This window comes from Meles meles, chromosome 13, assembly GCF_922984935.1.
Source record: "Meles meles chromosome 13, mMelMel3.1 paternal haplotype, whole genome shotgun sequence".
Classification (NCBI taxonomy): Eukaryota; Metazoa; Chordata; class Mammalia; order Carnivora; family Mustelidae; genus Meles; species Meles meles.
In genome coordinates this window covers 87561690-87572878 of record NC_060078.1, presented here as the reverse complement: position 1 = coordinate 87572878, position 11189 = coordinate 87561690, and the positions used below count along the sequence as shown (strand labels likewise).

The 11189-nt window shown below is 60.1% G+C and overlaps 1 protein-coding gene across 1 annotated transcript; it reads left to right on the top strand.

Moving 5' to 3' along the window:
* The first annotated feature begins 3649 nt into the window (after window positions 1-3649).
* ECHS1 (enoyl-CoA hydratase, short chain 1) lies at window positions 3650-11189 on the top strand. The gene is made up of 8 exons (XM_046027434.1): window positions 3650-3783; window positions 4923-5120; window positions 5646-5773; window positions 6519-6618; window positions 7837-7941; window positions 8416-8535; window positions 9879-9946; window positions 10688-11189. Exons 1-8 carry the CDS (start codon window positions 3696-3698, stop codon window positions 10751-10753), a joined length of 873 nt encoding a protein of 290 aa, XP_045883390.1. The 5' UTR covers window positions 3650-3695; the 3' UTR covers window positions 10754-11189.

Here is an 11189-nt window from a genome sequence, read left to right as displayed (position 1 = left end):
AAGATTCTTTGAGGTCCCAAACTCAGCAAAGTGGCCGCTGTTCCCTGGGTTTCTCGCAGGTATGCCCATAGTGAGGGCTGGTGGTGGAACCTGAGAGGCCCAGCGGTTACCAAAGTGGCCTGTTCTTTTCCTATTCGAGACTGTTCGTGAATAACCAAACCGTATTTCACAGCAAGCGGGTAATTTACTCGGTGACCAGAGAATGGAGAAGGGGAGCTCAAGCTGTAAAGGTATCTTCTTCCTGATTTGGTCTCGTGGTCAGGGTTACATGGGTTAGGGTAAGGACAGGGCTGGTAAGCAAGCTGACGGGTTTTTTTGGGGACGAGGAAGGGGACCTACTGCCACCTCGTTGTTTCCCTCAAATGGCTGCAGGTGGTTTTGTCAGCGCACTACTAGGTGTTTGGGGTTTTTTTTTCAAGATTTTATGTATTTACTCGACACAGAGAGGGGGGCAGAGCAGCAGGCAGAGGCAGAGGGAGAAACAGACTCACCACTGAGCAGGGAGCCCGATGGGCTCAATCCCAGGACCCTGAGATTATGACCTGAGCCAAAGGCAGAGGCTTACCCAACTGAGCCACCCAGGCTCAGTGTCTTTGTTATGACAAAGACACGGTCATGATCCTGAGGTCATCGGCTAGGTTCGTGCAGTGTCTGAACTGATTCGGGCTGGTCCAGAATTGGGTCAGTGGGGCTTCTTCGGAGTTATGGCTTCTGGCCTGCACCTTAGTTTCTGGTGGCAAGCAGCACCTGTAAGCAGGGCTGGAAACGTGGGGTTTTGTGGGCTGTTTGGAGCTTATTGGAGTCTCGAGCGATATGCCCACGGCCCCTGACAAGGCAGCCCCGTGCCACCTTCACAGATTTGACTGTGGGACCGGGAGGGACATATCTGTATGCTCGTCCTTGGGTGAAAGACGCCTCCTAGCACGGGTAGTGGCCACTTTCAGCAGACCAGCTGGCTAGACACTGCCCTCTCTCCAGGTGACTGGCGGTGACTCAAGGCTGCAGCGCCATTTTCAGGTTGCATCGCCACTGTCCTTGCTCCGTGAACTGGCTCTATCCCCCTTAAAATTACCCCGTGTTATGTTTTCCGCTATCCTGTCCCTTTACAGTCTGCCAGTGGTCACCCAGCAGTTGGCCCTAGGGAGGGTGTTCCCACTCGCTGACACTTACACGGCCTTTTGGTCCTAGCCCTTCTAGGGTGTCGGAAGTGGTGTCTCCATTTCCCTAGTGACTAATGGTATCGAGCCCCTCTGGGTGTGTGCACTGGCCACTTGCATATCTTTATTGAAGAAATTTCTATCTGATCCTTTGCCCATTTTTTTAAAAGTTTATTTTTTTTATAGTAATCTCTGCACCCAACATAGGGCTCAAACTCATGATGCCAAGAACAAGAGTCTCATGTCCTTCCAACTGAGTCACCAGGCACCCCTCCCTTGCCCAATTTTTTTTTTAAAGATTTTATTTATTTATTTGACAGATCACAAGGAGGCAGAGAGGCAGGCAGAGAGAGAGGGAAGCAGGCTCCCTGCTGAGCAGAGAGCCCGATGCGGGACTCCATCCCAGGACCCTGGATCATGACCTGAGCTGAAGGCAGAGGCTTTAACCCACTGAGCCACCCAGGTGCCCCTCCTTTGCCCAATTTTTAGTGGTCTGTCTTTTTATTATTGAGTTGAACATGTTCTTCATATATTCTAGAAAGAAAACCCTTACCAGATATATGACTTACAAAAATTTTCTCCCATCCTGGGGATTGTCCTTTCTCTTTCTTCGTGGTGTCCTTTGAAATACAAAAGTTTTTAATTTTGCTGAGGCCCATTTACAGATCCATATATATGAAAATTAATGATGGGAAACCTCACAGAATGGAGTCAGGAGGCCAGAGGGGGAGCCATTCGACTCCATGGTGAGCACAGAACCAACTGTGAGTTACCGACCCCAACAGAAGAGCCCTCAGCAGGAGGCCCCACCCGAAGAGGTGACTCTGCATCCACCACCAAAATCGGCCTGCCCTGCGCCTCCGCCAGGAAGCCCTCATCACCTCCATCACCGCCTCCGTCGCTTGCTTCTGACCACTGGACTTCAGTTCAGGGCAATCCCTCACAATGTCCTCCTTCTTCTCCTTTGTCGGACTGGCCCATGATTTTTCTACAGCTTGCCTGTCCCTAAATGCAACGAACCCATCTTTCTGGTAAAGTGGCTTTTATTTTGAAGGTTAAGAAAATACTTTGTGCTTTTTTTCACTTGTTCTTTTGTCCCTAACCTTACGGGAGACAACAGCTGCTCTCCTCCACGCCAGCCCGGGGCTGAGAAGAACTTCTCTTAGGCTGGAACCGTTTCATTTCGTGTGCCTGTCCCGGCGGGTGGCCCACGCGGGCGCAGTCTCCGTGGGCACAGCGTCGGTCGTCTTGGCGTGAAAGTGAATAAAATTCTACCTCGGCCTCGGAATGAACTTTGCTGAGTATTCGATTCTGGTCTGAATTCCGTTATTTATCGGAAAACATCGTCTTCCTTTTCATTCGTAGGCGTCTTCCGTCCGGCTGTCTGCGGAGCCCGAGCGAGAATCCCCGAGGCTGAGCGCCGACGCGTCGGAGCGCCAGTGCCGCAGGTGCACAGGCTGGTAACACTGTAGCCGTCTGCGTCACGGGGACACTGTAACGGCGCTGTGCGCGACGGCAACTCGGAAGCCACCGAGCTGCCGGCGGGGAGCACCGGTCGGGCGCGTCCTCCCCGTACACGCATCTCCGGGTTTCGGCGGCTTCACGCGGCGGAACGACCCTCGGCGGCCCGCACCGAGCGGAGCAGGGCGGCCCCGCGAGCACCCCGGCGCGGAGACACGGGCCGCGCTCGCACCGCGAGAAGCGCAGCTCGCTAAGGGCGGCGTCGGTCCCCCGTGGGGCTAAAGCGAGGGTCCTGGGGCCACGGTCCTTTTTCTTTAGATTTTTACGGATTTCACGGAGGGAGTGAGAGGGCGCGCACACGCCGGGGCCGCGCAGGGGGAGGGAGAGGCAGGCTCCCCGCGGAGCAGGGAGCCGAGGCGGGTGGAGGCCCGTCCGGGGCGCGATCCAGGACCCGGGAACCAGGACCCGAGCGGGAAGCAGCCGCACCCCGGACTGCGCCGCCGGGCGCCCCTGGCCGCCCCCGCCTTCTCCCGTCCACGCGCTTCCTTCCGCCGCGGCCCGTTCGTGCCCCGCAAACCCGGCTTCCGCGGACTTCGCGGGGGTCGCGCCCGCGGGCTGCGAGGCGGGAAGCGCGTCCCCGGGGGGCGTGGGGGGCGTCGGGCCCGGGTTCCGCCAGCGGCTCCCCCGCCTCCAGCCCGCGGGGCTCGTCCGGGAAGTGGGGGCAAGGGCCGAAAGCCAAAGGTCAAGAGGCGGCGCCGGCTCGCCCGGGGGTCTCTGCGGGCCGCAAGAGGCCGCCGGGCGCGCCCTCCGGGATCCTCCGGGCTGCTGCCCCACGGCTCGGGGCCACCGACGGCCAGCGCGGGGCTGCGGCACCCTACAAGGCCGACCCCCCTTCCCCGCTCCCGGACCCCCTTCCCCGCCCACCGCTCGCCACGCCCCTTCCGCCGCCCGCTGGTCTCGCGATGGCTGCTCGGAGTCGGGCCGGGCGCTGACTGGCGCAGCCGGGGGCGGCTCCGCGGGGCGGGGCGGGGCGAGCGGCGGGCGGGGCGGGGCGGGGCGAGCAGTCCCAACAGCGCCATGGCTGCCCTCCGCGCCCTGCTGCCCCGCGTCCGCGGCCCGCTGCGCCCCCGCCCGGGCTCCGCGGCCTTGCGCCCCTTCTCCTCGGGTGAGTGCGCGACTGAGAGCGCGTGGGGGTCCGGCACCGCGGCCTCACCCGGGACCTCCGGACCTCACTTCAGGGCCTGATCCCGGCCGCCCCGGGCACCCCCGTGCCTCGCCCCGGACCTCACCCCTCCACCGGCACGACCCCATCAGCCCTCCCCCTCCTCCCTGTGCACCCAGGGCCCGGCCCCCGCGGCTCTGCTGTTGGGCTGGGCCCCCCTTCCAGCACCTGCTGCCTCAGCGTGCTGACCTCTGCGGTTACCGGTGGCCCCTCCGTTGGGGGATCGGGATCACGTGCTAAGACCTCTGGCCACCGCAGTTGGGCTGTTGGTGAAATTCTGCGGGGTTTGCAGGACTGGGAGAGAATGTGCAGCTGTGGCCTCGGGTTGGCAAAGTCGCGCGTTGTGTCGCGCAGCGCCTCGGGCGCAGGCCTGCCACGGCCACTGCTTTTCCGACTCTGTCTCCCCCAACTGGCCGGGCCTGTCTTCCGCTCGGACCTCGGGTCAGGGCCGCAGTGTTCCTGAGGCGCTCTTGGCCCTGTCCCCGAGCTGGGGGGGGGGGGGCGTCCCTGCATCCTCCTCCCTCCCGGGTGTCCCCGTGCCTGCCCGGCTACCAGAGCGTGTTGTTTTTCCCCGGAGCTCTCTTTGCTGACGGGCTTCTGCGGGTCCTGACCTGCGGTCAGCAGTCCTATCCTGGGCTGCATCAGACTGCTGCTAAGCCTGTCACTTGCGTCCCTCCCCACCAGACCCCAGCGTGAGTGCCTGCAGGCACACAGACCTGCGGCTTCTGAGGTTGTCCTTCCTCTCCAGGCCATGCTGGCCCCGAGTCAGCAGCCTGCCCCTCCGGCCCGTGAGTCACCTCTCCCCGGTGTGTGCCTCCTGTTCTGCTCCGTGCACACACAGCTTGTTGCCTCACCCAGCTGCGGTCTGTGGAGGGAGCCTGTTTCCCAGCCCTGTTTCTGCGGAATCCCAGGGTGTCTGCAGAGCAGGTGCTGGGAAGTGTTCAAACTCCTATGAAGGCAGAGAGCGGTACAGAGGCCACCAGGAGGCTGAGAGCTGTGGGCTGCTGCCCGAGGACTGGGTGGGGGACGTATCGGGGTCACCCTGTCCACTGACCTGTCTGAGGCCTGCTCGAATCCCCTAGGTGCCGGCTTTCAGTACATCATCACAGAAAAGAAGGGGAAGAATAGCAACGTGGGCTTTATCCAGCTAAACCGCCCCAAAGCCCTGAATGCGCTCTGCAATGGCCTGATCACCGAGCTCAACCAGGCCCTGGAGGCCTTCGAGGAGGACCCGGCGGTGGGGGCCATCGTCGTCACGGGTGGGGAAAAGGCGTTTGCAGGTGCGCAAGGGACTGACTGTGGCATGTGGCATTGTGAACAGACTTCCCGCTGCGTGCTAGCGTCAGAAAACTCAGGGCAACTCAGGGTTGACTTAAACATAGTGTAAACAGACACAGGTACTTCTTGGAAGAGCCGCTCTGCCTGTTGAACGTCCACGCGAGCCCTGCCAGCAGAATAAGATTATTCAAAGTGACTCGGGTCCTTGGCAATCAGGTTTTGTGTGTGTCAGGGCTTAAGTGACTGGTGAATTAGCCCTGCCTTCCGAGTCTAGCTTGCATCGGTCTCCTGTCCCGCCGTCCCTCTGCATCCTCTCCATCGACACATAGCACGGCGTGTCGCCGCAGTCCCTGCTGCCCGGCTCTGTCCCGGTGGCCAGCACCGCGCAGGGCCCTGCGTCATCGGCCATTCTCAGCCTCCCCCAGTGTCTACACGTGCTGCACACCCATAGCTCCCTGCAGGTTTGGGGGGTTCGGCAGTACTCGGGTCTCTGCTCTCTGGTAACTGGGACTCGTTTCCACCTCCAGCCGGAGCTGATATCAAAGAGATGCAGAACCAGACGTTCCAGGACTGTTACTCCGGGAAGTTCTTGAGCCACTGGGACCGGCTTGCCCAAGTCAAGAAGCCGATCATAGCTGCTGTCAATGGCTACGCCGTGAGTATCAGACCAAGTCTCCTCTCAGTGCACCGGGAGGCGTGGGATGAGCTGTCTTTATTTTGAAAAGGCTGGAGTGTGCTGCCGTTCCTGCTGAGGGACGTCGCAGACCAGGATGCGCAGAGCGGAGGCGCTGTACGCCAGCTTTGCTTAGCGGGCGTTTGCTGCGGACTCTCGCGTGCTCAGCCCTCCCCACGGCCCCTGGGCCCCTGCCACTCCAGGGTATCACCCCCTCTGCTGGGCTGTGGGCCACACGTTGCCTTCTCCGTGTGGTTTCAGTGACTCCAGCCTGCTTTGCACCTGCCACCTCGAGAGCTCGCTGTCCTCTGTGTGGTGTCTGGGTCTCTGGGCACAAGGACACCCAGAGGCACTGGGGCCGATCATGGTGACACGGTGAGGGCGTCTCAGCTCCTGACCATCGGGTAAAGCTCCCTGTGGGTGTGGCAAGGCCAGTCAGCAACGCCCAGTCGGGCGTGCTGGTTTGCGAACTCTGTGGCTGCCGTCAAGCCCCCACAGCAGAGCAGAGACTGGAGGCCCCAGAGCCGCAGAGAGTTTGCTGCAGGGCCCTTCACAGAGGGGGTCGCCGGCATCAGCCAGCTGTAAGTGACTTGTGGAAACACTTGAAGTGACGTTGTGTGTCTGGTCATCTTTGCTGCGCCCTGGGCCGTGTTCGTTTTGATGGGAAATTCAAATAAGCAAATGGAGTGACTCTGAGCGGGTATCTGCTGGCCCCTGTGTTTTGCAGCTCGGTGGAGGCTGCGAACTCGCTATGATGTGTGACATCATTTATGCTGGAGAAAAGGCCCAGTTTGCACAGCCGGAAATCCTGCTAGGAACCATCCCAGGTAAAGAGTGATAACGTCTCGGGCATGAACTCTCCCGGTCATTCTCCAGAATCTGCCCACGTCTCAGGAGCTTGTGGCCTTTTCCCGTCACAGACCAAAGCATGCAGCTTGCCCGTGACGAGGGACCCGGGCTGTGGTCTGTGCGCCGGATGGTGGCCGCCTGTCTGTGCCCATTGCTCCCCCTGCTGACCAGCACCCTAAGCCCGGGGGACGCAGCGGTGCTCAGAGAGTGACCCAGGGGGCCTCGGGTCCATGCAGGCTCCTCTGATGACTGCCAGATGTGTGTCAGACGCTCTTAGGGAAGGCTGGCCACATACCACGTTGTCACTGCCTGCTTGTGACCCTCCGCTCAGCAGAGCAGGGAGTCCGATCCCCCACAAGTTAGGGTGACGGGAGCCGTGGAGACAGTGACTCCTCTGTGCCCTGGGGGCTACCTGATGAGAGCTCTGGGCTTATGGCCCCACAGGGTCTCCACCCAGCATGTGGAGTCTGGAGCCCAGGGCGTCTGCTGAGCAGTTCTCAGGTCGGCAGAGGGCATCTGGGTCGGGCGAGGATGAGCAAAGCCCAGTATGACGCTCTGCTGGCCGCTGGGCTCTCCCCGTCCCAGGACCCAAGGCCTCCGCTTCACTGAGGCAGCGTCTGAGTCTGTCAGATTGTGGGTGTCTCCATCAGGTGGTCCCCTTGGCTCACCCGGGCAGCCTGGGGTTCTCTGTGGGGCAGACGGAAGACGGGGCCCCAGGTGGGGCAGACAACGGGGCCCGGGTGTCACCGTGGGGCGGGTGGACGATGGGGCCTCAGCGTCAGTGTAGCCAGTGATGGGGCAGACCTCTCCTGTTCCAGCGCAGCAGGTCGGGTGAGCAGGAGGGTGAGCGGGGCACGGGGAGACCAGCCCTGGGACGGAAGGCCACAGTCAGAGCGGCGTGGGAGGCAGAGCCCTCGCTCTTGCTTCAGACTGGGGAGAGCAGGCCACGATCGGAGGCCACCCCAGCTGCCCTCCAGGTTGGGCTGGGCCAGGGTCTGAGCTGCAGGGACCCAGTGTGCCAGGCATGGGGCCCAAGTATGAAAAGGAGCCTCGCCTGAGGTTGCCTCCTTTCTGCCCACCTGCCCCACCCAAGGAGCCCATCTTCATCCCTCAGAATTTGCTGGAAGTGTGTCCGTGCCATCTGGGCTTGTGCTGGCCATGAGCCAACTATGACCGGTAGCCCTCTGCCCCTGTAGGTGCAGGGGGCACCCAGAGACTGACCCGCGCTGTTGGAAAGTCACTGGCCATGGAGATGGTTCTCACTGGTGATCGGATCTCTGCCCAGGACGCCAAGCAAGCAGGTGTGGGCCAGGGCCACCCCACGGAGCCACCTGCATGGGGAGCTGAGTGGAGATGGCGGTGGGGGCTGCGTCCAGGTGTGCCCGTGGGCGATGAGCATGGTCATCTCGGGTGTCCTGAGAAGCCAGGGACAAGTGCCTTTGTTTTTCTTTGGATGCCACACACAAGAGAGTAACTAAAATATACGTCAACGTCAAGAGTCAAAACATTCCTGTTTCCCTAGCCCGACGTCAGCAGTAGGGGGTCTCCGAGACCCTTACAGGCACACCCTGTCCCCGCCCCAGGGGACCTGCTTTCCCTCCCTGTTGGGGCGTCTGTAAGTGCCTCGTGCCCCCCACCTCAGGGATGGTGTGGAGCCTGCGTCCCCACAGCCCCTTGTTGGCCCTCAGAAGGCCCCAGCCCCAGGAACAGCGTGGTGACTCGGAGAAGCACAGTCAGGACCATTTGCACTCCTCATTTCCCTGTTCGTGTTTTAGGTCTTGTAAGCAAAATATTTCCCGTGGAGAGACTCGTCGAAGAAGCCATCCAGTGTGCTGAGAAAATCGCCAGCAATTCTAAAATCATACTGGCGATGGCCAAAGAATCCGTGAACGCAGGTAGGGGTTCTGCCGGGAGGAGGCGTTGTGCAGGCCGGCCGGCGCAGGAACGGTCGGGAGCCGCGCTGCTAAGCCGTTCCTCTTAGGCCACCCTGGACGGAAATTGGGAGGAATGTTAACGTCGGGATCCCAGCTTTTTGTAGCGTTGCGGTCTTTGGTTGCTTGCTCATAGACTCTCCTGAAATGTTCTGAGTGGTCCTTGGTATGAGGACCCAAGAGAGAGCCAGCCTGAGGGACAGAGAGTGACAGGCACTGGGGTGCAGGGAAATGCCGGGAAGGACAGGATGGTCCCTTAAGTAAAAGCCGTCTGGTGGCGAGAGACCCTGGTGGAAGATGTTCCCTCCTCAGCCAGAAGCTGTGCTCCCAGTCGGGTGGCCGCACGGGCTTACGCGACACCAATGTGAGCCGGGACAGGGACCACGCTGCTCCCTGTTGCTCTGGACTCTCCGTCCTCTCTCTACCGGCACCGCCTCTCTGAGCCTTCCCGAGAGCCTCTTGAGTCTCAGCGTAGCAGGTTGTGCTCAGCGTTGGGGGAGCTGCCCAGGGCCGCCTGTTGAGAAGGTCGTGAGCCCCGGCCGGCTGCTGAGCCGCTCGGGTCTGTGTGCTCTTCTGCAGGGAGGCAGGCCCCTCTCGGGCGGCCGCCAACCTTTCATTGGCTGAGCTGGTGTTTGTGATGCGTCCACAGGGATGAGCAGGTAGCGTTTGCTTGCACGGAGATGGCCAGCGAGGCCACGGTCAGAGGCCTCACCGCTCACCTCAGGCGCTCAACCAAGAAAGACCCTTCGCCTTCGCTAGGACGACCCAGAGCAGTGGTGCTCTCACTGCTCAGGACTCTGTTCCCGCGCACTGTTCCTCGTTCGGGTTTTCATGTCTTTTAAAACGTACTTAATTCTGGGGTGCTTGGGTATCTCAGTCCGTTGAGCACCTGACTCTTGGTTCTGGCTCAGGCGATGACCTCAGGGTGGTGGGATCGAGCCCCGGTCCAGCAGGTGTCGGCTTGTGACTCTCCCTCTGCCCTCCCCCTGCTCGTGCATGCACATGTTTTCTTTCTCTCGCAAAATAAAATCTTTAAAAAATAAAATCCATGTAATTGTGCAGGCTCTCAGGTCCGACTGGGATTACTGGACAGAGTTAGCCTCCGCACCCTTTACTCAGTTCCTCATGCCGGGGGGTCGCGGCCAGGACGGGGCCTTTGAGAAGGGGGTGCTTCCCCGGCTCCCATGCAGATCCGGCGAAATGAAGGTTCACGTGGGTCAGTGGGGGTGTTTCCTGTCACCACAAAAAAGGTTGCGTGTCCCCACATCTGACACCTGCGTTCCTGACTTGAGGGTTCTCTTTTTCAGCTTTTGAAATGACGTTAACAGAAGGAAACAAGCTGGAGAAGAAGCTCTTCTATTCAACTTTCGCTACCGTGAGTGAACATTGGGTGGAGACACGTGGTCCGGCCGTAGAAATCACTGAGAATCTCCTTGCAGGTTTTTTCACTAAATGCCATTTCTCTTTGGTCACACTGTTCACTTTCCCTATAGCCAGATCAGACGTGTCCTGTCCACGAGCATGATTTTTGCAGATGAGTACAGTGTGCGGAAGCGTGTGTGTACACGTACACACGTGTACGTGTGTGAACACGCGTGTTCAGGGTGACTTCCTGCTGCGTGACGTCTGACTCGCACGCTTACGCCGCGAGCAGTCCGTCTGCGCCCACGGTGTTGGTGTCCTGCATCACGCCGCTTACCTGGAGTTCAGAGAGTCATGTTTAGGCGTTTTGTGGAGGAGAGTAGAATGACTTCGGCTCTTGAAGTGAAGGTGTGTGTGTGCGTGTGCACACCCAGGTGACGAGCGCGTGAGCGACCCAACCGTGTGCTGCCGAAGTTCTCCGCGGAATGAGAGCTTATCGGACACACGGTTTAGTGGTTCCTGAGTGCTCACCCCTAGGGACTGGGGGGCGCGTATACAAATGCCATTTCCAGGCCAAGGTCAGGGAGCCCAGGCGGTTTTCAGGTTTCCAGGTAGCCCTGATGCGGGACCTCCCGCCTGTGCCCCCCGCTCTGGAAGTGCAAGCTCCTGAGGGCCCCACAGACGGCCGGAGCCCCGCGCCTTGACTCTAGGAAAACGTGACCGTCTGTCTCTCCTGTTTGCCGTTTCCCACCAGGAAGACCAGAAAGAAGGGATGACCGCGTTTGTGGAAAAGAGAAAAGCCAACTTCAAAGACCAGTGAGCGCCTCGACCTCTGCCTTGAACCCTCTGCTTAAGGACACGTTGCCGTCTGACCGGCTGAGAAGCAGATAATTCCTTCTCTTGTCAAGGGCCGTATAGGGGACACCAGTTTCTCTCGCCAGTCAGGCTCTTGGTCCCCGGGGTGCAGGCCGTCTTCACCAGCGGCCATGAGAGCCCACGTCGGGGCGTGTTCACGCTCTGACTGAGCCTGTTCTTAATCAGAAGTTACGGGGGTGCCTGGGTGGTGCAGTGGGGTGAGTGACTGACACTCAGCTCAGGTTATGGTCTCAGGGCTGTGGGATCGAGCCCCCCATAGGGCTCTGCTCAGCAGGGAGCCTGCTTTAGGTTCTCACTCCCTCTGCCCACCCACCTGTGTGTGCACTCGCTCGCCCGCTCGCTCAGATCAATACAAATCTTTCTGACAGTTCTGCTCATGA